The sequence below is a fragment of the Contarinia nasturtii genome, unplaced genomic scaffold (genome assembly GCF_009176525.2).
Source record: "Contarinia nasturtii isolate CC-2019 unplaced genomic scaffold, AAFC_CNas_1.1 Cnas_scaffold_533, whole genome shotgun sequence".
Taxonomy (NCBI): domain Eukaryota; kingdom Metazoa; phylum Arthropoda; class Insecta; order Diptera; family Cecidomyiidae; genus Contarinia; species Contarinia nasturtii.
Genome location: NW_022197885.1, coordinates 4,451,160 through 4,478,900, shown reverse-complemented (window position 1 = coordinate 4,478,900; position 27,741 = coordinate 4,451,160). Strand labels below are relative to the sequence as shown.

General features: G+C 32.3%; 6 protein-coding genes across 6 annotated transcripts; 5 read left to right on the top strand and 1 right to left on the bottom strand.

The window, feature by feature from the left end:
* The first annotated feature begins 10,355 nt into the window (after window positions 1-10,355).
* Window positions 10,356-12,043, top strand: LOC116339843. Its single transcript, XM_031765911.1, has 10 exons — window positions 10,356-10,598; window positions 10,694-10,752; window positions 10,814-10,838; window positions 10,913-11,017; window positions 11,076-11,133; window positions 11,205-11,245; window positions 11,310-11,418; window positions 11,565-11,590; window positions 11,681-11,785; window positions 11,867-12,043. The coding sequence occupies exons 1-10, from the start codon at window positions 10,381-10,383 to the stop codon at window positions 11,901-11,903; spliced, it is 783 nt and encodes a 260-aa protein (XP_031621771.1). The 5' UTR covers window positions 10,356-10,380; the 3' UTR covers window positions 11,904-12,043.
* Window positions 12,044-12,909: 866 nt separating this feature from the next.
* On the top strand, window positions 12,910-14,983 carry LOC116339842. The gene is made up of 10 exons (XM_031765909.1): window positions 12,910-13,110; window positions 13,194-13,227; window positions 13,332-13,415; window positions 13,812-13,894; window positions 13,971-14,004; window positions 14,068-14,173; window positions 14,250-14,302; window positions 14,379-14,462; window positions 14,562-14,669; window positions 14,731-14,983. Exons 1-10 carry the CDS (start codon window positions 12,972-12,974, stop codon window positions 14,861-14,863), a joined length of 858 nt encoding a protein of 285 aa, XP_031621769.1. The 5' UTR covers window positions 12,910-12,971; the 3' UTR covers window positions 14,864-14,983.
* A 907-nt stretch (window positions 14,984-15,890) lies between these two features.
* Window positions 15,891-17,553, top strand: LOC116339645. The gene is made up of 12 exons (XM_031765656.1): window positions 15,891-16,018; window positions 16,139-16,197; window positions 16,267-16,350; window positions 16,412-16,516; window positions 16,573-16,630; window positions 16,722-16,731; window positions 16,802-16,883; window positions 16,953-16,963; window positions 17,026-17,098; window positions 17,166-17,227; window positions 17,288-17,330; window positions 17,394-17,553. Exons 1-12 carry the CDS (start codon window positions 15,911-15,913, stop codon window positions 17,434-17,436), a joined length of 738 nt encoding a protein of 245 aa, XP_031621516.1. The 5' UTR covers window positions 15,891-15,910; the 3' UTR covers window positions 17,437-17,553.
* Window positions 17,554-19,834: 2,281 nt separating this feature from the next.
* On the top strand, window positions 19,835-20,734 carry LOC116339580 (odorant receptor coreceptor-like). Its single transcript, XM_031765540.1, has 4 exons — window positions 19,835-20,053; window positions 20,125-20,230; window positions 20,322-20,588; window positions 20,660-20,734. The coding sequence occupies exons 1-4, from the start codon at window positions 19,920-19,922 to the stop codon at window positions 20,711-20,713; spliced, it is 561 nt and encodes a 186-aa protein (XP_031621400.1). The 5' UTR covers window positions 19,835-19,919; the 3' UTR covers window positions 20,714-20,734.
* A 75-nt stretch (window positions 20,735-20,809) lies between these two features.
* On the bottom strand, window positions 20,810-22,261 carry LOC116339579 (alcohol dehydrogenase 1-like). Its single transcript, XM_031765539.1, has 4 exons — window positions 22,099-22,261; window positions 21,803-22,030; window positions 21,330-21,658; window positions 20,810-21,241 (listed from the first exon to the last, which is right to left on the bottom strand). Exons 1-4 carry the CDS (start codon window positions 22,195-22,197, stop codon window positions 21,118-21,120), a joined length of 780 nt encoding a protein of 259 aa, XP_031621399.1. The 5' UTR covers window positions 22,198-22,261; the 3' UTR covers window positions 20,810-21,117.
* Window positions 22,262-24,573: 2,312 nt separating this feature from the next.
* On the top strand, window positions 24,574-26,140 carry LOC116339816. The gene is made up of 9 exons (XM_031765875.1): window positions 24,574-24,783; window positions 24,856-24,939; window positions 25,001-25,105; window positions 25,162-25,219; window positions 25,279-25,338; window positions 25,411-25,442; window positions 25,655-25,738; window positions 25,814-25,918; window positions 25,985-26,140. Exons 1-9 carry the CDS (start codon window positions 24,611-24,613, stop codon window positions 26,031-26,033), a joined length of 750 nt encoding a protein of 249 aa, XP_031621735.1. The 5' UTR covers window positions 24,574-24,610; the 3' UTR covers window positions 26,034-26,140.
* The last annotated feature ends 1,601 nt before the right edge of the window (window positions 26,141-27,741 follow it).

Here is a 27,741-nt window from a genome sequence, read left to right as displayed (position 1 = left end):
CCATCGAGAACGTAGTCGTATCATTAATAATGCCCTTGAATCGTAGATGAATGGAAAGGTTACTAAATATAAGCGCAACAAAAAACAAACAAACACTTAATTGACACACACCGTGGTGAAGTGATTGTCCAATCGTATGCCAGCTTTCACACGTTTGTATCAATGCAAAAACCGCAACTGTGTGGGCTATATGTCGTATCAATCAAATCACATTAAATAATTATGCGTTCGATTTGCATGGCAATTAGAAGTGGAAATAAGAAAAAAAATCGCAAACAAACAAAGATTTTGAAAACGAAACAAAAAAATGGTATTCACTTCGCTTGAATAACAAAGAAAGATACCGGAAATGCGCGTGGGCGTCACCTTTAATGCAAAGTGTATGGAAAATTACAACACTCGAATCGAATATAATCTGATATTCCGAAGGTCTAATGTTCACACGAACGGTACTTCGTTTTGGTAGGTTTATGATTTCTTTACTTCGTGAAATGTGAAACTTTCTCATAGCGGGCGAGACGCTATTGATCTATCCCATCTATTTGGAAAAGAGCTAATAAAGAGATGAAAGCAGAAATACGACCGAAAATTTATTGGTCCAAGTGTGTTAAGATGGCAATTTTGTTTCTCTATTTTTTTTTCATTATATCGGCGCCACTGTAACTCGCATGTCAGCGTAAATTGAATCAAAATTGTCATAAAATGTGAAAATTTATGTTCTCCTCACTGACCAATGACCACAAATACAGTTCATTTTTTTTATTAGTTGCGTGCATGCGTGTGTGGATGTGGATGTACTTATTGCTTAAGCAGACCATCAGCGCAAAGATGAAAAATATACATATGCAGTATATAAAGTGGTTTTAACAGTGGTTCTTCCCGTTGTGGTTTTAGATTTATTAAACAATATCATAAAAAACAAGTCATAATTTTCCGCCATACACAGTCATAGTGTGTATGTGTTGGCATTCTGCCGTGATCATCATGCAGAATTATAAGTAAACCAAAAAACCAACTAGCACCATTTCACGGTTTGTTTACCAACTAGCTCTATTTGAGGCACAAATTTTAATGTGCTCCGGTGGAAAATGAGTAAAATTATGAGCGATTTTTATGCGAACTTGTGGGTGCAAATTGTGTTTATATGTTTTTGTGTTTCTCTACAAATTTCGGATTAATTAAGGTGACACCATATCGACCTAGAAAATGTATCGCGACTACGTTTTATTTTGGTCATTCTCTTTCGTCGAAAACCACAGCATTTGACTCCCAAATCACTAGCCAAAAAAAAACAGCAAATAAAATCCAATGCAAATTCAACCACAAAAGGTTTTTTATGAATGAAGTTATTTTTTTTTGTCGTCGATACATTATTAAGTGAAAATTATGCAAGCTGTCGATTTTTATGAATGAATATAGTGCTTGCCTACAAGCAAACGATTAGTCTGGCCACTCGTTTTCAAATTATTGAATGGGGCATGTGATGTGGTGTGGTGCATGCATAATTAAATCGTCGAAAGACGTCACATTCTTATACAATTTATTTTACGAGCATCAGATTTTGAAACCTTGTTTGCGAGTTTTTCTCAATGAAAATTAATAACATTCATTTGCATAATCGACAAATTCAAACCAAAGTCTATGCGCTCAATTGCCTCAGTTACTCAGTTTATTGGTTGTGTATTGTGACAACAACAACAAAAAAGACCGATGTGACATTGATTGATCTGTTAAAAGTGATTTTTCGTCGATGTCAAATATCAATCTATAAAATCTTCAATTTACGCATTACTGATCCACCACCACAATGTCAATAGCAATTCGAACGGCCTTCGACAGTGTTTGTGTCCGAAAAGAAGAAGAACATTCGAATAAGAATATCGATAGAGACGTTTTAACGTGCTTTTTAACACGCATTGCACGCAATCAGTATGTAGCTGCATCAACAAGAACGAAGAATTTCATTAATATCTCATTAGAAGAAACACGGTTTTTCGATTAAAATTCAACGCCGACAAAATGATGATGCATTCTGAATGCATTTATTTATCTACTAATTGAACGATAACGGCGCTACTTCGTGATCAATAGCATCACCATCAATGTTGTTTCAATGAATATCATATCAAACACTTTTGCCATAGCTCGCCCGATCATTACATAGTTGACATTTTGACAAAATAATAAAATTGCATTCGCCAATAAGATATTTAGCGCGAGCAAGTGAGGATGAGAGCGAAAAACAAGTATGAATCGATGGGCAAGGCAGTAACACGGACTTGGATGCCTTCGATAGCGTTAATTACTGATACAATGTGCGGCTTAACGTAACTTTTTGTTTCAAGTAAATTAACACCATCTTTTCATTCGTAATCGAGGTGCATCACAACACTCAGTCTCCTCTATCGATTCACTTGTTCAATTTAAAAAAAAATCCCATGAATAATATCAAGAAAGAGAGAGAGAGCAAGAGAAAACCTGAATGAGCTGACCGCACTTCTTCTGTTTAAACTCAGATCTGGATAAGTCATCTTTAAATTGTTCGTGTTATTTAGCACCGGTTGCATTTACATTGACGCATTTTCATTGCGATAAAAGAAAGAAGGCCTCAAATTGCGATTTATTTTTAGCAGAAAAAATGACGATTGTGTTAAAAGCGATGCATATTTTTTAAATCAATTCGTTGATTTCGGAGTTTTCGTATGAAAAACAAATTTTCGAAAGTCATAAATGTGGAGAACGGTTTCTTTTCCGCGCCCAGGCCGTTTATGTGCCAAACACCGTTCATAATAAAAATGAGTTTTATGCTGCCTCTTTTTGTAATTAAAAATGAATCAAACAGCGGAAGTTGTGTGTCAAATGTCAGAAAAAAATCGTTTGCCAACCATTTATCACCGCAATGACGTACCTCAGCACACATAGACAGACATACAGAGCGCGTGTTAAGTAAATCGTTTCGAACGTGCATAACAGATTTGTTATGATTTCATATACAATACCGATTTTATTGTATACAAAACCACCTACATCACATTGGCTGTGTACGTTTTCCATCGTTCATTCATTCAATTCAAACGATCATTGAAATTGTACGTGCACCACAGATAGATATAGGCGCACATACACACCAGCCAAACTAACGAAAATTATATACATTAGCTCTTTGTACATGATGTTATTTAGTGGTTATGAACAACAATAATCAAATTGAAATTTCAAAATCGATGTGCAAACATTCTGAAAATGAATTATGATTATGAATGAATAAATATAACGCCAATGACTGTCTTTCAGCTCTGCATTCGTCCCATTCGGTGTTCTTTTCACTTTAAATTACCTTCATTCAATCGAATCGAACGTGCGTTTAACCAGTTCGACTCACAAAAACCCTCACGTCATTTTCAAATTAAAACAAATCAAATCGATAATATTTATTTCACCGACAACAACGACGACGACAACAACATACAAACGCTTTCATTCATAACTCTTTTTTTTTGCAATGAATACACAATTTGATTTGTGAACTTGTAGGCACACGAAAAAGAAACAAGAACAACGGTTGATGCGATGTCTGTCCGGAAAAGTTTGAAAATTGTCTGGAAAAAAAGGCAATTTTCACTGTGTTCTTTTTTTTAATGTTTTCGACAAACAAAATCAAGTATATAATAGGTTTTCGATGCCCATGGAATTTCAGAAATTCTTTTAAAAATATCTTTATATCTGCTGTAAGTTTAAACGATAGAAATTCAATTATTTACTTACTTTTCGTCACGATTATAAATCAATTTCAATAATAAAACACTAAAATACAAAAATCTAAAAAAATTGAATGTTCTATTTTTAAATATTCTTAAAAATCGTAAAAGTTTTTTATTATTTTTCATGAGAAGGCGCTCAACAGCCTCTTTTATAATTCTCAAAACGAAAAACATGCCAGCCAAACAACAATTTATAGTAAATCTATAATTTTGTATATCGTGTGTCGGTACATCAAAGCTGAACTCAGTTTAATCTCTTTGAAGAAGGAAGAAAAAAATGTGAAAAGAGTGTGGTGTATAGTAATTGTCACCAATTTAAGTGAAAGAAAAACCTCGGATCACGTAGTTCAACAAAAAAAAATAGACGACATCATAATCAAAGAAGATGAATAATTCATCTTATTCATTGTTTGAATAACATTGGATCAGCGTGATTGAGTACGAGTACGACTTACAAAAAAAAGTTCTTTTGATGAAATCATTACAACAATATTTACGTGAATTTACAAAAATGGCTCTATTTTAGTCACTACCTCTTAAAAATGAAGCTAATGAACAAAATGAAGTTGTTTTCATGGGCGAGTTCATTAGGAAGGTAATTGCATTACTTCGATTTCGTCCGAAATTCTTGATTCGCTAAACAATTAGCAAAAAAAAATGGACGGTAACGCAAAGTTATTTAACAAAATGATGTCACAAATACATTTTTCGTTCAAAATTCAGACAAAATGATTCAAAACAGTTTAAAGTCGGCTTTGACTGATCCATTCTCGCTTAATATTTACATTCTATGTCATGCTGTACTTCCAATAAATTAGTGAATAATAATTCGAGTGATATGATTATGTGTATGAAATTGAATAAGAAAAACGGCAACAACGAGAGAAGTGAGTCCGGCGACAATGACATGACACAACAAAAACCGCATAATCCGCTTTGGAATGTCAAAAAGCTCTTAAAATTCTCTCTCTTTCTCGATTTGCCGTCTCTTTCAAATCCATTCAACGCATATTTTGTTTGCGTATTGCGATCATCTGCTCTGCATTCAATGGATGTTTAAGTACGGTTTTGATTATGATTGTGACGGTTGAATACAGCACGAGATGAGAAAAGTAACCACCACTTTGAATCGGAATGTAATTAATGGCATGCGTATGCGAAATGCGCGTGGACACAAACACAAATCTTTTAATTCAATTCCATTGAATGCGACGCATAACATTCAATCTTTGTAAATGTTGTGTCACTTCAATAAGCTGCGATTGTACAAATTTTATAGATCTGATATGTGCGATAAGTGCATTTTCTGACGCCCAAAGAAATATTGTAATCGCAAGGCACTATCAATCGATTTTGTTTGGCCACTATCCGAATGGAGTGTGCGCGCATGTCGAGGTGGAACCATTTCCTACATGATGAATGAACCGTTTTTTTGGCTACTTTGTATATAGATATGTGTATTCCAATCGATTTTCGTCGCTTTATCAGCGATTGAAATCAAACAGCCTGCGGCCAATTTTATATCGAATCAATAAAATCCATGGACACACCATTTGTAATTGACTACACTCTTCCATTAGAAATGGGTTGCCATAGTCTATAAACGATATCGGTGCACAATATTGGCTGGTGCTCATAAATGTTGCACCATTTTGCATTGAAAATTAGAGACAACATTGTATGCACATAATAATGCCGTGCATTACAACAATGTTGTTTGATATCGAAACTTAATTTTCCACTTATTATTATATTATTATTGGATTATCCCATTTTCAGAATAAGCGAATTAACCATAAATTGAGAAATGCTTGCCGTAACCATACGACGATGTGGCTTATAAATTGTAATCACGAAGTTCAAGTATCTGATGAGTACCGGCGATAGCTGCAAGTGATAGTTTGAGTCATATCACTTCGTGGAAGATGTTGATTATCGCACTGTGCATTGATTTAATCGTTGCGTGTTGTATTGGCGAAAATACAACCAAAAACTAACCAACTCCAATGAAATGTGTGGCTGACCATGAAAAAAAAATTGTGTAAATTTAGTGAAATGTTCTTGAATATAATACACACATATAAATATACAAAAACAGTATCGATTCCACGAATTTGAATGCGCATAAAAAGCGTGAAACACGAAAACAGGCAATTTAAAGATAGGTCTTTTGCAGTTTTCGTCAACAAACACAATAATTTATCGATAAACATCATTTTTACTACTTTGCATGCAATGCAAAAATCTATTTACTGTCCCGCCGCTAAGGAAGCAAAGAGAGAAACAGACGACAACATAAGGTAAAGCAGTTTAGTTTGGTTTTTGTCATGCATTCAACGCAGTATTTGTCTATGGCGCGAGAGAAAAAAAAGAATCGTAAATTTGTAATCGGCTTTACCTATATGCTAAAATATGCGCTCGACAATCAAGCAGAGACATATACCGAGAGAGAGAGAGAGAGAGATGCGGCTGCAACTGTTGCTTTTAGATTGCCAATGAAACTGTGAACATTTTTTGCAATCAACAACTATTTTACAATTTACGATCAACTCTCAATAAATAGACTCTCGGTTAGTATTCACGAACACACTTCAATGGAGAGTCTCTATACGCGCGTACCGTGCTAACCACGCCACATACATACAATTTATTGGGAAAAAGTGTGACTGCGACTGAGTTGATAATAGCCTGGTAGCATTATTGATGAATAAAATTAAAATCTAACATATTGCTTACATTGCATTCCAAAAAAAGAATGTATCATAAGTCAGTGAAATCGCCCGAGATCATAATTTCTTGCTCGTGTTTCATATTTTCATTGCCGTCTTACCAATTTGCATGCAAACATTTATTTTCGGCTTAAAAATTTAATCAGAATTTCAAACATTTTTTTTTTATTCTCCCGTTTTTTTTTCGTCGCATTTACTCTTACACTGGATAATATAGTTTGGAATCCACTGAGGTTGCTTTGGGCAAAAGTTATTCATAAATCATTTAACTATTGATTTTTCTAGTTCTAACGGAATATCATATCGAATCAAGTGCATGATTTTTTTTCATCTGCCACGACTCCTTTTGGCTAAGTTAAGGAAACTTTTTGCATTTAATTTCAAGTCACCGCAAGTTATTTCAATTCATTTCGAAAATCAAATATTTCCCAATCAAATGAGCCTCATTAAAATTAACGACAATATTATAACCATGATTTTAACGCCCCGAAGCAAGCGGTAAAAGTGGTTTGCATTTACACAAAATCACACTTAACGACTTGTTTTAAAATCGTGCGCATTTCTGATAAGCTCGAACGCTTGGCTCTCTCACAAAAAAAAACACAATTTTTTAACCGTTTAAGAAAATTCACTTTGATTAGGTGCGAAATGAGATGGTTTAACCATTTGATAAGATAAATGATCGATGCATTTGATGGAACCGCTTTGCGATCGAAATCGATGAAGCACTTTTGATTTTATGTATGCGTACGTGATTGTGACGGAACTTTGGTAAATCAATTAACTTTGTACGACGACTTTCACAGCTCGAAGCCGAAACCACTTAATCATAGATGCCAAAAAAAAAACGAAACAAGAAAAAAAAACGGTTAATTTCGTTGTTCATAAAAGACGCCGAAAAAATGTTCGAAAACAAGAAACCAATATGCATATTTTGGTTTAAGAAAATCGATACCAGCTCTTGAACACATTAAAGGAGAGACCGAGTATACCTTTAATTTCACTTTGTTTGGATTAATCAATAAAATCATCGTTCGAATCGAATATTAACAGTTAACATTGGTTTACGATTTAATATCGCAATCGCTTCTGGCATAATATATCAATAATCTAATTTCAATATTCTCTTCAACCGATGATGGCGCTTCATACACGCTCTTTCTTTGCACTATGCCTGTGAGATTGCTTCAAAAGAGAGACAAGAGAAAAAATTGAATAAAAAGTGCATATTTCGATTTTTAAATCCGATGAAATAAGCATGATTTACTTGGATTTTATAAGCGAATACGGTGCATGAATTGAATAAACGAAGAATCGACCGACAAAAAACAGCAACAACATAAAAAATCAAATTAAAAAACGATGGATAAAAACAGAAGTGTTGTAATTGTTCGGCATAATGATGCCATTGATGGTGTTTTATGTAAAGTACGTCACTTCGTTGGCATCGTCCTTCGCCCGGAACGTAAGCGCATTGTGATGTTTTTAGCGCGTCTGTGCAGTGTGCACACAACCACAATTGTGTTCGAATTTTGGGTGGTCGAATGCGTTACGCTTTCAATTTACATTTTGTTTTTTTTTGTCTCTTCTCTCCTCACCGTCGATGTATGCATTTTTTCCCCTCTTTCATATGTTGTCGGCAGAATTGATCAAATACCTTGTCGATTGGGAATAATCGCGTCCATTGTATATATATGCTTTTGATAATGGGATCTTTTCGTTTTAACATGCGAATCTCTTCATGTGGCTTTTGTTTTGCCATTGGATTTTGAGCATCTTTAAATATTGTTCTTTTTTTTCTCTCGATTCATTGTATACAAAAGAACCTCACCCGATGTTTGTTTGGCATGAAGTACACGCAGCCACATTGTAAACATGAATGTTGAAAAGCCAGTGAACAAAGTACCGTTTAAAATGTACAGAAAAACAATATCGAATTTATGCGAAATCGAGAAACCAATTTGTTTTCAATGCTGAAGAAAAAAGGTAGAAAATTGAATCGATTTTTACTTAGCATATGATTGAGAGCGTGCGGGACGCATTGAACGTGCATCGAGTTTTTTACTTTGCAAATGATGATTAATTCATTATATGCGGTTGCATTGGATATGCGTGGAAATGTAATTTTTATAAATGCAATTATCCAAAGATGACATTCACATCGTACAATACTCCATTTCAATTTTGTGGCCCATGTAAAATTGATTGTGAAAATCAAATCTCCATAAATTAACTCCCTTTTGACAGCACATTGGTCAGAACATGTTATAATGAATATGGATCAAGCAACCCATGATCATTAACGTGTTGGCCGTTGTGTCAAAAATTGACAAAACTTTCAACCTTTTTTCTTATCCAATTAGTTCTTAAGATCAATAGAATTTATCATTTTTACGAAAAATATGAACAATTTGTGACTTTTTTATCTAGAGTCTCTCCATTAAATCGATGACAACTAATAAAATGAATTTGAACAAATTACTTCAATATTTATTATTTAAAACATCCAAAAGTTTCTAATCCCATCGATTTTACAGTGTAGCGCGTTATTCAATAAGGAATTCGTTGGCCTGATCAATTATGGTGGAAGAATGGACGCACGGAAGGACCTACATTTAGATTTCTATACCAGCTCAAAAGTCTGATATTCGTCTATTGCTTCACAATATTTTGGAAACACGATATAAATATTATCAATTTGAATAATTTTTTAACTTTTAATATTTTGCTCTCTGAATTTCAGATGATTTCCTTAGAAATTGTGAAATCAATCTTTTTGCACTTTTGATTCTTATGAAATGTCGACACATAGCAACAGTAATGGATCAATGGCAGCACTGGTTGTGACGATAGTAATAAAGACAGTTGATCGCAATTCCACAGATAACAATGAATTCAGTTTAATGCATACTTCTTCCCAGAATTTGAAGTGACAAGCGCGAATGTGGTCGTCATCTTGTTTTAAATTCATTCAAATATATTTTGATTAATTATAATTTGAACTTGCGATATGAGCATTTAGCAGTATCCAATAAATTAAAACATAGGGGTCAAAAACTAAAACTTTTATACCAACTAGATAAGTTGGCGTATGACATTTCTGACTTGACATAAAAGCAAATATATAGAAATTAAGAACAAATTGTTGGGGTATGTTCATGAATCAGACAATATTCAAATAAAAATGGACATTCCGCAAAAAAGACAGCCGCTTTTGCATTAGTGTGCTACGTTTTATCAAACGCCACCTGGGCAGCACCGCCAAATAAGGGAGCACCCGAAAAAAAGGCAGACGTGCCAAAGAAAGGAGATGATGATGAACCAAATCCTACATTAACTACGGGCTTTACCTACCTATGGGAAACATTTTTGGCGCACCTGGTACATTAATTTCGGCTGGCATTATAAAAGCGTAAGTTTTATTTTTTGTGAAAATTTGAAACTTTAATTCGTATATTTTTATTTATTGAATTATGTAGCGCTAATGCTGGTGAATTAAGGTCTAATCTCAATTTCCCGCTTGCTAACTCTTTGGGTGTAGTACAAAATTTCGCCGGAATCGGATTAAGTTTAATTAAATTAACAATGCAATCGGTTTGATGTGACCAAATTCATAGTCAATTGAATTCAAAGTCTCAAATTCATCAACTTATTACAAGGTCTTAAATTCAACTGAATCCCATGCAAAATTCCGTATGCAAACTGGTGTGTTGCCTAGCGCATTGCTGCAATAATAATTTTAAATGCTGATAATTTAAATTTACGCAATCGAGTAAAAAAATGGGTTAACAAAATGAAAAAAGGAATAAATTATTTAAATAATCTAGAAAGATGGATATAAAATGGTGGCGATTTTCAACTTTCATCTGTTTCATTTGATAAGAAGAACAATGAAGTGCCTTTTAATTTTCACATTAGTGTGCTGCCTTTTGTCAAACGCCACCTGGGCTGCACCGCCAAAGAAGGGAGCACCTGTAAAAAAGGCAGAAGCGCCAAAGAAAGGAGATGACAATGAACTAAATCCGACAATAACTACGGGTTCTACCTACCTATTGGGGAAAATGTTTGGCGCAACTGGAGCATTGGTTTCAGCCGGCGTTATTCAAGCGTAAATTAAATGTTCTATTTAAAATAAAAAATAACGAAAAAAATCGTTGTAAATTTTTGAACTAATTCATAATTGTTTATTGCTGGATTATCTAGCGCAAATGATGGACTCAAAACATATCAAAGAACACATAATATAAATCAAGCAGTATATGGTACTACGATTAAAAAAACTACAAAAAGTTGTATACTTAAAACGTTCTTTTTTTGTTATAGACGCCGGATGGCATGGTCTGACTAGGTTTGTAATTCAACTGTGAAATCATGTTCACACAACATTTTTAATTTTTATACCATTTTTTTCATCAACGAAAGTGCTAAGGATTTTATGAATACGGCTTCGAAATGGGTCGGAACAACAGCTAGTATTATTAATGATGTTCACAAAGGAAAAGATGTTAAATCATCATTTATTGAACAGTATGTATATCCTATTATATCAAGGGTATTCGTTATGAGATTTTTTTCTTTCTTTAAGGACTCAAAATACTGCTAAATACCTTAAATCTGAAATTGAAAAAGATCCGAATGGCAAGGTACGATCGATTGCGCTTTGATATTATTAATGAATAAAATTCGATTCTTCTTTTTGTAAAATATTTATCAGGTGGCCAAATCACTTATAGCTGGATCGAACGTGTTTTTAACGTATATATTATCATTCAATTAAGACATTTCAAATGTTTACAATAAAAATTCATTTTCGATGTAGCTGGACTATAGGACCGATTCCTGCTTGGGTTGCTGCGGCTGGAGCTAAAGCTGCCTCAGAGGGAGCCCAACATTACAAAGAAACGAAAGACGTATTTGGAGCACTTAAGGTTTGTTAAGTATTTAAGAAATTGTTTTACATCGTTTGTTCACAAAATAACGAACAAGAAAAATTCCATTATGAATTCAATTCCTCATACAAACAATGCATATGATTAGTAAAGTTAGTTTCTTCTTAATTTTAAATATAACTTAGGTTGCAGCTGCTTCGGGTCGTGAAAGGTTTGTATATGCAACCTCATCTTATTTAACGCCATTTGATAAAATATTTAAAAGCTTATCAAATCCAATCAACTGTCTTGATTTTTTTAGTGCCTTGTATCTCATAACTACTGTGAAAACTTTAGTCACTGGTGGCACAGGAATGGTAAAAGACATTGTGAATGGAAAAGACGCTAAAAGTGCAATTACACAACGGTATGTTATGTAACACAATTATTCACATTTGCTATTAACTATAATTCAAATAAATGTTGTATCTTATTTTCTTATATTTAGAGCTGATCAAGCTTTGAAAAATTTTCAGAAAAAATAAGATGGCAAGTTGCACGAATCAGAAAGATTGATCTTGAATGATCTTCATGATTCATGACCATCTATATTAGGGATTGAAGTATCAAAGTTTAGTTGATTTATTTTTTAATGAAAACTCAATAAATAATGAATCAAACCAAAGTCGTTTAATTTTTCTCATTAACTTGACTTGGCTTATTGACATCGTAAGAAAAATGAAAATGTTATTATCTTCGACAAAAAAAGAGTTTTTAAGTCTACTAAATGATTATGTAAAAAAAATGATTCCAACTGATGAGTAAATTTTGTCTGAGTTTTAATCGATTTCAAAGTCGCTAGAAATCCAAATTCTTAAATATAATGACAGAAATTAAGTTTGAAACGTAAATATTTATAAGTTGAAATCGATAGAAATTCTCAGTACAGATGACTCGAAATCTAGTTAAATCTAACGTGGCATTTTTAAAGTTTGTTCAACTTCAAAGAGACTTCAAAGAGCTCTAAAACAGTATATAATAAATATCAATAGAAAAGTAACTCGCAATTACTTCAAGTTTAAGCCATTCACGAATTGAAAATTTGTTTCCATATAAAACAACTCGTATAAAAAAATATTCTTCGTTACAATTATAACACAAAGAATTCGTATGTGTCACATCGAAAGTTTTTTACCTAGGGGTTGGTGAATAATTTAAAAATTCCCACGAATAGCAAAATTCAAACGTTAAATTAAGTAAACTTAGAAGTTAAATAAGAACTAATTTGAAGAGCTTATACAAGCCAATCTTATCCCCCAACTAGACTATGCGTCACAATTGACAACAGTTGTGAGCTAGGTTGTGAGTATCGCGAAATTCAAATACAAGGCTTAGCAAACATATTCGTTTAGGACAGCAACAGTATTGCGTCAAATAAATTGGAATGTATTATTAGCAAAATTATTTATGAAAAATTGGAATTTATTTAAAGGTGTATTTAGCTAAATAAAATAGAATGAATGGTGGAAACAGGCGAGAGTCTATCGATTTAAAAGAGATATAAAAGGAAGTGGATAATCAATGATCCTCAGTTGAATTTTATAGCCGGAATAATGAAGTGCTTTTCAGTTTTTGTGATCGTTTGCTGTGTTGTATCGTGTGTAACAGCACCACCACCGCCCGCTCAGGAGCCTCCACCACCCGCATTAGTCACAGGAGCAAGTTATATATTGCAAAAAAGCTGCTCACCAGGTAAAGCAAAAAAAAAGAAAAAAAATTACCAATAAAAAAAACTAAGAATGCCAATGTTCTTAAATCAATTTTCTTCTTAACAGTGAACTCCCTAGTACTACTTGGAGTCTCAAAAGCGTAAGCAGACAATTATTTTGATTTTAAAAACCAATAAATACTTTGAAACTAACCAATCTAATTAACGATTGTAATAATTTGAAATAATTTATTTACTTATTAAGAGCTTCTGAAGGTGTTACAAAATATCAAGAAACAAAAGACGTAGCCCTCGCTCTCAAGGTCGCAGCTAATTCCGGTTTTCAAGGGTATGTAACTTAATGAGAAGTGCAGTAAAACACATTACACACAAAATTATCTTCATCGAAATTTTCAATCGAAAATATATTTTACATGTTTGCAAATTGATACATGTCTTTGTTTAAAAAAAAATTCCATTACGCTTTTAATGTCAGCAACATTCGTACAATATATTTTCACAGTTCAATAATTATAATTCACACAACACATAAGCGATTTTTCATTTGACTCCATCGAATTCCAATATTTCTAATGGAAATTTCCAAAACGTTTCAAAATATTCAGGCTCAGCTAACAATTGTTCATATAATAGCAACGTATTTTAATGAGCTATTGACATTAAAACTCACGCAAAATAAGCGACAAAATACTTGTTAAATTTATAATCATTTCTTTTTATTCAGCGCTGCGGATTTTTTGACGTGCGCTTCAAATGCGTGCATTGATGTGGCTGCTGCAGGCTGTGGCATTGCCAAAGATATTTATGGTCAGTAGCTCTTACCTTTGCTCAAAATTATACTCACTCTCTCTCTCTCTCTCTCTCTCTCTCTCTCACAACACAGTTGGGAAAGATGTTAAACAAGCTGTTGTTGAACGGTATAAACGAATGTTCGAAATTACGAAAAAAATCATTTTGACTGTATTCTTTTTTTCATCTAGAACTAAACTAATAACTGAAGCAGGAGAATATCTAAAATATGAATTCACTTCAAATCCAAAGGGAAAAGTTGCCAACGCAATGGTAACCGGCGGAAATGTCGCAATGGTTTGTCATTTGTTCAATTTATTTGTAAATTGTCATATTTTTTTAAGTTAATTTTTTTAATATTTATAATCTAAAGACATGGTTTTTTGGACCATTCAGCGGATATATTACTGCCGCTCTAGCTAAAGCGTAAGAATTTCAATGATAACTTACAATGCATGAACAAATTAATTTATACAAATTTATATGTGTCATACAACTAAAGTGCTGCAGATGGCATCCAAAAATACCACGAGACAAAGGATATAGCAGCTGCAGCAAACTTAGCAGCTCAGACAGGCTTCAATAGGTTTGTTAATAATTTGCTTTGGTCAACGTCAAAAGTTTGATTTAACAATTAACTGAAACGATTTGTTCACCATACTAATTTCAATTTAATGGTCATCAGTGCCGCAAGTTTCATCTATGCTGCAGCTGGTCTCGTAACCTCTGGCTCTGAATTAGTTAAAGATCTAGCTGTAGATCATGTAGATCCAAAAGAAGCGGTTAAAAAACGGTATGAACCTTATATTCATTATTAAATAATCTCTCTGAATATAACTGTTGTTTATGTTTAGCGGACATCAAGCTTTGGAAAGTATTATTGATCCAATGGGTACTAAGAAAAAATCAACAACAGCGAGAAATCCACCACCCACACCTAGCCAAGCCGGTCCTTCAAACAGAAATATTAAACCAAAGACAAAATAGCGAATAAGATTCTCATTTAAATATGAATCTTTTCAAAAAAAAATATGTTGTCTACCTCACCATTAAAGAAGCTTTTTTCTGGTTTGAAATAAATAAATACACATGAAAACTACTCATTAATTTAATTTATTTTATTTGCCAAAATTGATTTGAATTCGTTTGGATTTTATTCTTTTGAACTTTAGTATATTAAATGTCCACATTCAGAGTTTCCCATTTGTTACCGTCCCGAATCTGAGATATTTTGATTTATTACTCTGACTAGTAAAGGACGGCCATGATTGTAGTCGTTATGTATAAAGTCAATTGTTGGAAAATTTTGAAACTCGAACAAGAAAGTCCGGGTTCATCACTCTGTCCGTACAAGTTCGTTCCGATCTTAGCAAACGGTGTCCGAAGTTCAAAGTAAAATCGAACGAATCCGGAGGAACTCGGACTGTTCGTGTCCGTTGACAACAGTATCCAAGTGCCTGTATGATATCGTACTGATGTGTCACTTTTTACAGGTTGTTTCTTTCACGAAAATTAACATTCTGAAAGTTTGAAGAAATTGCATCGCAAATAAGGAATAACCATACAAAATTTTCGTTTTTTAGTCAAAAATTAACCATTTGTGGTTTGGCAGATTGATAAATTATGTTCTGTTAGCCATCAAGCTTCTGATAGTCTAAGTCTCAATGAAATTATTAAATAGTCTCCATTAAAAAATTGCTCTAGATTGATAATGTCAGAAGTTTAATTTGACATGCACAAATTTGGTCGAGGTCTTGTAAACCGATGAATAGACAACATTTTTGTTAGTCAAATGTATGCAAATGTCTTTGTCATTAATGTAATCATATGATTTGAATTTACGCCATAAATATGGTATGTAGTCATAAAAATGTGTTTTTCATATTATTGTGAGAGTAAAAAATTGGAATTTATTTGTAGTGAGAAAACATTAAGATCAAAACAAATTGTTTATTTAAATTTATTCGTTGAAGATTGGTATAAAAGGAGAACAATATTCACATTTCTTCAGTTGAATTTTGGAATTACAGAACAATGAAGTGCTTCTTAATCTTTGCGATAGTTTTGGGTGTTGTATGCTCACAAATTTTGGCAAATTCCAAAACCGATCCGTCTCCAACACAAACTACCACAACGACCTATGTGAGAAATATTTTAAAAAAGAAGTAGATAATTCATAATAACAATTTTTTTTGGAAACCTCTATTCATCCAAAATCAAAAAACTATATTTATTCTATTAAATTAAATACCTGGGAAATAGATTCTGGGAAAAGTTTGTGGACCCATTGGTGTGTTAGCTGCTGACGTAGTTGGAAAAGCGTAATCATGTTTATTGAAATAACATATAACATTAAATTTATTAACCTTTTGTTTATCGTTATACGACAGAACGGCCGATGGTGTAAGAAAATATGAAGAAACAAATGATATAACACTTGCTGCAAAAGTAGCAGCTGAACGTGGTATTGCTAGGTTTGTGATGATTTCAATGTGTACTATCATTGGATATAAGCATTGTTTCATAAAATTCTAGTGCTTCAGGATTATTTAAATCAGCCACCAAAGCTGCTGGAATTGGAGCAGATCTTGCGAAAGAAATTCAAAATGGAGGCAATCCAAAAGCTGTACTTGCTCAACGGTATGAACATTTTGAGCGTAAAATTGAACGGATTTTAATATTTTTCTTATCTTCAGGACACAAGCAGCAGTTAACTACCTTAAGGAGGAATTTAAAAGAGATCCACATGGAAAGGTAACTATGAGAAAATAAAATGCGATTCGCCATTCAAGTGTTTCGATTCACGAGTTGGACTTTTTTTTATCGTTTTATTTTTTCGATTTAGGTAGCAAAAGGTATAGTAATCCTATTTTACCTTCTATTTTATCTATTATTTAATTCTATTCTATTTCTATTAATGCCTAGCTTTGATCACTGGGGGAAACGTGGCATTAACTTGGACCGCTGGACCTTTGGTTGGATGGTCAAGTGCCGTGTTGGCCAGCGCGTAAGAGTTTAAATGGTATTCACGGTAAAATGGTTTATTTAATTTCAAAAATATTTTTTCCATCATTAGGGCCGCCGATGGTATGTTTTGTGTATTTACTCAATTTTACTTAAGAAATAATACGTCATTTGAATGTGAAAAGGTTTGGCAAGCTTCAATGAATCTGGAAATATAAGCCAAGCCACTCAGGTTGCTGTGAAGTCAGGCTATGATAGGTGCATTTTTATCAATTGAAAATGATTCATTTAAGATAAGAAAATAACAATGTTTTCCTTTGAATAGTGCTGCAAATTTAATGAAATCGGTTTGTGGTATAGTTTCATCAGGTGCCGGTCTTGCTAAAGGTAAAATCCTCTTTTATTTGGCTTTATAAAGGACATTCATCTAGTTTTGATTTTTCTTAGATATTTATGAAGGAAAAGAAACCAAACACGCACTTAAGCAACGGTATAAAACATTTTAAACGGTTTTTTTTAGACATTTCATTGTTTTTATATATTTTTTCTACAGTGGAGGTCAAGCATTAAACAGCATTAGAAGTGGAAAGAAATAAAATTGGAAAATACTTGAATGTGTAGTATTTCAGACAAGAAATTTGTGTAAATTTTTGTCACTGATTCAAAAAAATTTGCTCAATCGAAAAATAAATGCAGATATTTAACAAAAACTACTACTGAAATTTTAAAAATCCTCAAAACGTTATCAGATGTTAATTTTCACAACTTTATTTACGGATGCCATTTAACTGCACTTCTATTTCAGTAAACCAGAAAATCGTAAAAAAAATTCTCGCTATTCCGCTGTCAATTGGCGGTCACAATTTTGTTTTCACGGAAAACTTGGAAAATTTAAGAATTCTCTCAAAAACTTCACTCTAAAAAATAGATTTGTTCCCAGAACAAAATATATACTCCGGTCAGTTATTCAACCACTGCAATAGTTGTCGATCGTGTTGAGATTTGAAAACTGTATGATCTAAGTCATGGGGCGAATAACGCTAGTGAATACTAGAAAAACTAGTAAATCTAGTGCGAAGAATGACGTCACAAACGAAGCCAACTTCACACCAAAGGCCATATAATTTATATGAAAAACTACTTAATCTTATCAAAAACTAGATGCACTAGAATTTCGTGACTGATCCCATGATCTAAGTACATTGGCAATTGGCTCTCGTGATTTTCTGAAATATTCAACTAATTTTCTTAATTTTACCACGCTTAAAGTGGTCGAACGTATCGACTCGGCATTTATGCCGGCATTAAGCAGTGATGGATTAAGAGCAGCTGGTGCTGAGATCGTTGACATTTGTGCATTTGACGATTTGTGGTCGGTGTAATTTCCACGATTTTCTTACGAAATTCAGCACAAAATGTATTGGACAACGGTGTCTGATATTTATACGCATTTGGGGCGCGTCAGTGTTTTTGTTTACGGCCATGTTCAGGTTTCGGATTTTCCAACAAATTTACTACTGCACTTTGAATCCAAATAGCGATTCACATACTCACATTTTAAAATCAAAATATTTGTTATACTGAAAAAATGTGTTCTATACACAATACACATTTACCATATATTGAAATAAACACATAAATTATTAAATGTAATCAACAATGGTTCCAACTAATTTCCTAAATATAATAAATCGATGCAACTGATTACCATTTTGACATCAAACTTGTGGCAGCTATCGTTTTTCACGCTGTTTATACATTAGAAAACTTGGAAATAATATACGTCTCTTTTGAATAAATCCAATAATTCGATGACAAAATGTTTAGCTTACATTGAAGACTACGTGTACCTTCAATTTACAAATAACATCTGGTTAAAAATTCCATAAAAGCAAACATTGACAATGGTTGTAATCGATTGCAATAAGTGCATTTTTACATGTCCTGGAACTATATCTAAATTTTTTATGTTTTGAAAAGTATTGGTCTGTGTACAGTAATAAATGTCATATAATTAGAACATATAAATGCTTGCAGTAGCTTTTTGACTATCATTGCAATTGGTCGGAAAGTTGCATTCTCTTCACAAAACGAAAACGATACCTTTAATAATTGACCATCTAATTCACTGGAATCGGTCTATGAGTTTTAAGAATCTAAATTTAAATCAAATTTTTAGTGTTGTGTTATTTCTTCGCGGAAAACAAAAATAAAATAAAGTTTCAACAGCCATCTTTTCAAGTTTAAAAGCTATGCCTTTAACAATCTTATAAATCGAAAAATTTATTTTGTAAAAATTGAGAAAAAAAATGAAAATATTACAGTCAACGCGAAAAATCCTCGAAGCATTGGGCCTACATCAGGCACAAGCTTTCGAAAAAAATTTAATGAATATTCGCTTTTGGGCTATTTTCATTGGGGTTGTGATAACAATAATATTGACATCAATGGGGTTTCTGATTGAAGCAAAAACATTTCAGGAATATTCGGAGTGTTTTTATTCATATGTATCATCCTTAGGATGTGTTGTATTTTTGTCAATAATATTCAAAAAATCATTAAAAGTTTTTAAGTTGATTGATGACTTCGAAGCCACAATTATAAAAAGTATGTATTATCAATTTTAATTGTAAGATACAAATTTATATTAGTGCGTGTTGCATTCAATCGATTAATTTCTAGGAATGGACAATCCTATATCCAAAGCAATTTATGAGGGGGCAAATGGAAAAGCTGAAAAATGGACAAAATTCATTGTTTTTGCATTTATGAAATTATCACTTTATGGCTTTTCTGTTCCATTTCTCATCATATGCTATTATCTTTATTTCGCAACTGATTCGGGAAATGATATTTTTCGCTTGCCGTTCCTTATGTGGTAAGTTTGATGAATATGTGATTTATGATTGTATAAAATAGATTCTTTTTATTTTATTTGCATTTTCATATAAATAGGTTACCGTTTAACTGGAAAGATCCGATTTTCTATTTGATCGGTTTTATTATAGTTTTTTGTTTGATCCTCTGCACTGTAATTATTTGTGCAAACGTCGTAAGCTATGCAGTGGCTTCATGCTGCATGTTGCTGGCCTTTATTAAAGATCTCAAACAAGAAGTGAATACTATGAATGCGATTTATACGGCAGAAGAGAATCGGTCAGAGCTCAAGGTTAAATTAATTGAATTCGTTGAATTTCACAACACTGTGAAAGAGTTGAGTCATAACTGCTATGATATTTTTTCAATTAAAAATGATGGGAACAAATGTTTTAACTCATTTTCAGAATGGTTCGTAATTTTACGGGAATTTATGAATTCATTTTCCTGGTCTACTTTTTATGGAGCAACCTAACTATTTGCAGTACTCTTTTAATGACTCAATTCGAATTAGTAAGGTTTCCGTTAAATCAGTACTTTTTTAGTTAAGAAGATTGTAAGATTTCAAATAGCTAAGTCAAGTATTTTCTATTTTCAAATATAGTCAAAGGATGACACGAATTTCTTCATACTCATAGTTCAAATTGGTATCATGTTTTGGTCATTCTTCATAATATTTCTATTCTGTTACTTCGGTGAGAATATTACCAGCGAATTTACAGATTTGAATGATCATATTTATCATTGCGACTGGCATTTATTTCCTCGTGACATTCAACGCATGTTGCCAATCCTTTTGATCAATACCCAACGACCAGTTATACTCAAAGGTTTTGGAAACATTTTATGCACACACGAAAATTTTAAAACGGTAATTTTATATAAAAATTTGAAGCAAAAGTTATCAGAATGTAAATTTGATATTGATTTCGATGATTTCAGGTGGCAAACAGGGGATATTCCTTCTTCATGATACTTCGCGAATATCAAAGTTAAAAAGTGTTTTTAAAAACGGAGCCAACGCGTGTAGTGGTTGGTTACTTGAATGTGACATTTCTATTTGTTAAATATTAAATCGAAACACCACTGCACGATGTTATTGAACTATACATTTTATTGAAATGAAATAATTGTTAACGTTAAATTCACTTCACCTTTACACATAATTTTAGAACTTTTTTTTAGAGATATGTTTGTCGTTTTGATAAAAAAAAATTAAACAGAGCATGAAATCGTCCTTTGCAAAGAGTGTAGTGCCTGGTAGGCACTGCTCTTAGCTAATATATATGTCAGCATGATTACGGTTGTTTGTATTAGTTTGAGCTATATACACTTATACAGAATCAAAAGTAGCTGTCAACAAGTGATTGCGATTTGATGCTTTGATTTTGCATATTAATTTATTTTTCCTTATAGTAGAATTGAAAGTCAACGAGTTTATTGTCTCCATTGCTTAAAATCCATGTTGATCCATTTTCGGCTTTTTTCAATACTTCGACTAAGCTATTGACGCATTGATCCACTCTGCAATTCATACGATAAATAACATTAAAGCATTTAAAACACAAATTAACCGTTTAATGAAATGTTTTAGCAAAAATTGTGTACATACGTTTGTATGCCATATTTCTCCATAATTTTTGGCATTTCCGTTTCGACATTTTTTCCATATAATCTTGGTTGAACTTCAGCTAATAAAGAAGTAGCAGTAAAGCCTGGGCATATTACAATGAATTTTATACCAAGTTCAGCAGACAGCTCCTTTTCAGCAAGTGATTTAGTAAAAGCAACGACTCCGTGTTTGCTAGCGCAATACGACGGAGCCCAGAAGAACTCATCCAATCCACAGATCGAAGCCATATTCACAATTGTCCCACCGCGACCACCTTTTTCAATGCTCATCTGATCGATTCCAACCAAAGTTGCATAGATTACACCAAGCTGTAACCAAAATATTAAGAAAATTATTTTAAGATTTTATTAAGACCTGTTGTATGGCGGTGGTCTAGTGAAATATCTCGGAAGAAGTCTCAAATTCATTCTCGAACAATCTTGTTTGAAATACATGTTTGAAAAAATACATACCAAATTAATTTCAATCACATCTTGTGGTTTTGATTCATCAAGAATCCCCGCAAAGTTGGCCAATACATCAACATAGCCGAACGCGTTGACAACTTGTTTGTATGCATTTTCAATTTCTACTTTATTACGTACATCTACTTTTAAAAATAGAATAGCCTTAGTTGGAAACAATGTTTTCAATTCAGTAATCACGTCACTAGCATCACAAATATCAAATATGGCCACTTTCTGTAACGAATTAAATATATCTATATATAAAGTTGTTTATAAAATATCATTAAAACTGTTTTTTTTACCTCAACACCAATGGAAAAGAGTTTCTTGATTAATTCAAGACCAATACTACCCCTTTTTGCTCCACCGACGACCAAAAAACTTTGCTTTTCAAACGACATGGTGTCACAGATGTATAGACGGTACTATTGTTTCTGATCGACTGGTGTATTTTGAACGAATATTCATAGAAGCTAATCGCATTTTTCCGGAATGTATGTATGGAAAAAAGACATTAAATCCGATAAGAATTAATACAATTTAAATGAGATAAGTGCTACACTAGATGCTACAATAAAAGTCAATAAAAAACAACAACAATACACCAAAAAGCGATACTATTGATACGATATGAATGGCTATTAGTACTTTGGTCAATTTTGTGACAACACGATTTCATCCTCAACGTCATTTAATCATACTAAAATAGAACTCTATATTTGAGGAAAAATATTTATGAAATAAATTGTTGTTGTCTTACAATTGAAATGTATCAATAGCACACTATCAATAGCGCAATATCAATAGTATCACGACATGTCGCTAGTCGTGATAATAATCCAATTATTTTCATAATTATTCATTTGAGACATGGAAGACATAATGAATTTGTGGAATCATTAAGGTGTTTATGAAACATTCAAATATCAGTTGATAATCCTACCGACGCCAAACAATTAATTAAAACCAGTCGATTTATAATGTTTGAGAACAATAAACAAAAATAGTATTGAAATCATCATCATCATAATATCAGTATTCTATTAATAATATTTGAACTTAATAACAGGCAACAATGACTAAATATCTCTTTTTGAAAATACTTTGCAAATATTTGCATGTACTATTATTATTATTTATATACTGTGTATCAGTATGTGATAGTACTTTCTATACACACTGGATGTTGTCTGTACTGCTACAAGATGGTTATTTATATATTTTTATTATTACTTAAAATAATTGTTATTTGACACTTTGACCTCTTAAGATTATGTTTACATTGACTTAAATGATATTTTTGTCAATTTGATTGAATGTTCCTTTTAATGAAAAAAGGAAAAATAAAATTTTAGACGATATTTTTTGTTATTTTACTTCTATTACTTACTCAAGTTACACAATAAAAATAATAAATCATTATACGTACATATATTCGAATCTTGTATACGTATCTTTTATTCGAATTGATAGCAAAATTTCAAATAAAATATGATTTCTCTACAATAAAAAACGCATATTAAATGGTTGCAAATCAAAGCGAAACAAGACGTTTTTACATAGATTTGTTTATGTATTCAGGGCCGGTATTCTAGAACAATCCACAAAAATCGTTCGGAATCATTTGTTTATATAAACAACTCAGCTCAGTGAAAACAATAAAAATTATTGTTATAATTATATTAACACTCACATTACTACAATCACTATAACAACCACTTCTATTGTTTTCAGTCCGATTCAGCGCCTGACTGTAGCTAATATTTTGAGTGTGTAACAATTTTTTTTATATTTTCAATGCTTGGCGACAAATGTAGAGCTCTATTAAAGTTATATTTTGGTACTTTTGGTGTACATATTTGACGCCAAACGTTGAAAAGACAAAAAAATATAAGTTTCAAATGAATAGTCCGCTCAATATATTGTCGGAATAATTCCACTGTTGAAAGAGGTGTCGGAATAATTCCGAACAAAATAAGTGGAATATTGTTTATTTGTTTTTGTCTTATGAATAACGACTATTATTCTCGTTATGTGCTACAATATTATTCAAAACAATATTCATTCATAGAAATATGTTTTTCGGAATAATTCCGAACAAATTGATCGGAAAGTGGCATTAGAATACCGGCCCTGATTCAAAAACCGATTTTTTTTGAATTTCAAAGCAAAGTTCGAAAGTATCCGTTTACATCATTTCCGCACATTCAAAAGCCATGGAAAAGGTCTCAAGTTAAAAAAAAGCGTGAGGTTCTTGTTACTATATTACTACCATTCACCAACTATAAAACATATTCCTTGAAAAAAACTACGACTTAAAAACGATGAATCTTTACTGGTTACATAGGCTCTATTTCTTTCGCTACTTCTTATTTCCACATAATCAATTGTCAGTACGACTTACTTTCAATTCAAGCTATTACGAAACAACATGTAAATACGATGGGGAAAAATGAATGCAAAAATTAGTCAACGAGTACGGAAAGAACGTATGTACTTTTTGAAACTTTTTTAGCCGTGAATTATGCCAATATGACATAGAAATGAAAAAAAATTTCTTTATCATTGTTATTACAACAGTAATTTCTACAAAATTTCCAGTTTTGTTCTATATTTTACAATTACTACTAAAAAACAATCGAAATATGGTTTTAAAATGTTTTTCAAAAATACGGAATTTATTACTTACGTAAAAACGATAGAAAATTGGATAAAATAGACTGTAATAAATAAATTTGAACGTTATACCTTAAACGTGGATATAAAAGGTAGTCGATATTCTATTTGCTTCAGTTGAATCTTATAGTGGGAACGATGAATTACTTTTTAATTTTCGCATTATTTTCCTGTGGTGTGTTAAGCACTTGGGCAACAAAGCCGGCCAGCGAAGATTCAATGAATCCAGCATTAGTAACTGTAACTACATTACTTGGAAAAGTAGTTTGCGGACCAGTATCGGCACTAGCCTGTGTCGGTGTCGGACAAGCGTAAATTAAATTCAAATTTTTTACTCATATTTGATCGATCGATTAGAGAATTTTTTTTATTTTATCATTTAGTGCCGTCGACGGTCTGAAAAAGTATCGACAAACAAAGGACATAACTCTTGCAACAACTGAAGCTGGCGAGCAAGCTTTAGCAAGGTTTTTATTTGCATTTTAAAAAAATCCTTCGGTATTTCTAAACCTTTATTCAATTTATCAGGACTTCAGAATTATTCAAATATTTTGGAACTGCGGCCAGATCCAGCGTTGATGTTGTTAAAGAAATTCAAAATAGCGGCAATGCAAAAGCAGTCCTTGCTCAACGGTAGGCCAACTGCATACAATAAAGGAATCTTCTTTTAATATTCTCTTTATTTTTAGGACCAAGGAAGTAATTAACTATTTTAAAGAAGAACTTAAGACGAATCCAAAGGGAAAGGTACTGATGAGGAATATAAATTGGAACATTTGATTTATCTTTATCTCCTTTTCATTTAGGTTGCATCAGCATTGATAACCGGTGGTAATGTCGCAATCACATGGACGGTGGGACCAATGGTAACAATTTTTTGCGAATCTTACAAATGAAGACTTATTAAAATAATATTCTCTAAATAAATGTTTTTCAAGACTGGATGGGCTGCTGCCACAGTTGCCGTTGCGTAAGTATTCCATTAGCATGTATACAATTGATTTACAACGTAATTTACTAATGTATAAACGGACAATTGCAAAATGCACATTTCTATATTTTCTCGGTGTCCGTTTAGTTTTGTTAGTCCCTCATTTGGGGTTGAATATTTAAGAATAAAATTTGTCCGTTTGACAAGATTAAGAATCAATACTGCATTAACGAGAACAATTTTTTTATTAGTACCGCTGATGGTTTACAAAAATACAAAGAAACAGAGAATGTAGCTGAAGCAACCAAATTTGCCGCTAAATCTGGTTTGACTAGGTTTGTAAATTTACTAAATATTTCATTTGTAACATTGAAGGAAATAATCTTGTATACATTGTTTTGATTAACTAGCGCCTCGAATCTCATGAAAACTATATGCGGCCTAGTGTCGAGTAGTGTTGGCCTCGCAAAAGATGTTTCAACGGGAAAGGGCGTAAAGAGTTCACTGCAACAACGGTATGAAAATTCAATCATTAAGTACATAAAATCAATCTATTTATGTATTTTCCCCCGTAATTTCAGTGGCAATCAAGCTTTACAGAGTCTTGCAAGTATGAAGAAAACTAACTAAAAGTTACGCACATACCAGAGGACGATGAATATATGCACGCTCATGTTTATTAATAAATAGCAGCACAATTTTTTTGATAAAAACTGAATAAATAACAATCAACAATATTTTTTATCACTTTTTTGTCTAAATGATGCATTATGTAGCCTGAATAATACGTGATGAATCGTTGAATTGTTGATATATATATCTACTATAGTAGATAATATCTACACATGTCTAAAATACCCTACACTTTTGAAGAAAAAAACCCATTTTATAAGGTCATATACCCAATACAAGGAACAAGCACATCAGGGTGTAAGCTCGGATAACCTCCGTTTAAATTCTCCGAGCTAGCAACACAGCATTTCTTTCAATTTGTTAGGGTGTTCAGACTATACGAAATTTACATGTTATTCTAATGTTATAGCATGTAAAATTCGTATAGTCTGAAACACAAAGATGAACGGGAGTAAGACGAACCTTTCCGCACGGTGGTAGTTGCGTATTTTATTAAGCAAGCTCAAAATAATACTTGTTCGCTTTTTCAAGCCTTTCAAGCGGCATAAAGTTCGAGGCCAAAAAATATGATCAAACCTAAGCATCGAAATAATCTTTAATTTAATAGCAGAAGTACTTGCAAAAGATTTTTCACGTTGAAGTGATTTGATTATAAACAAAAAAATGTATATTTATTAGTTACTAACAACATATTCCGATGCGTACTTTCTTGTGAAAGATATTGCGTCATTCCATATTCTCGGTACGAGTGGCAATAAAATTGTTTTCGGTAATGTGAAAAACTAAAACGCTGACGGCTCAAATATATAACGTATCTCATATCGTGGAATGCGAATCGTTAAAAATGATTTAAGTCTGAAATTAGTGAAAAAAAATTTAATGACATCAAAAACACTGAATATAATTTTAAAATCACAAAAAATTCATAAATATAAATGAAAATAATAAAAAAACTTATAAAAACTTACATTTGCGATTAAAAACAATGTTTTTGTTTTAAAAAATTTATGTAAAAAAATAAATTATTTACAATTTTAAAAATTCTGCATTATGTGTTTTATTTTTTATTTTTTTATTTTATTTTTTGAATATTATCTGCTATATTTTTATCAAATCTACGTTTACCAAAACAAGCCACGTTCATTATTTGTTTTTTTTTTTTTTTCATTTTGTTCATTGTGATTAACGATTTTATCTGCACGCAACGCAGCAAATTACCTGATAATTACCGGAGAAAAGTAAATCGTGTGCATTACGATTCTTTCACAGTGAATTCAAAGGAATCATAGTTTTTATATTTGGAATCGTAGAAATCAAAGTATTCATGATTCATGATTCCTCTCTATAAGTTAATAAATACACACAAACATCACATGTATACGCCTTAACAACAATACATGCGCAACTGTATGTTTTTCATTTTTGACTGATTTTAGATATACTAGAGCTACAGTCAAATTGCAGTCAGTTTTGTTTGCTACAGTCAAATTGATAATAAAAGTCTAGACTATATTTTAAAAGTTCATTTGTGTTCATTTCATTATACTTAATACTATATGAATGGGTAAGAATAATCATGACCTCCATACATTCTTTAAAAAAATACTGATACAAGACGATGAATTAAAATAAATGAGATACTAACTCGCGTTTAAAATAAATCTGATACTTGAAAGATATTGAAAATAAAAGTGGTATGTATCAC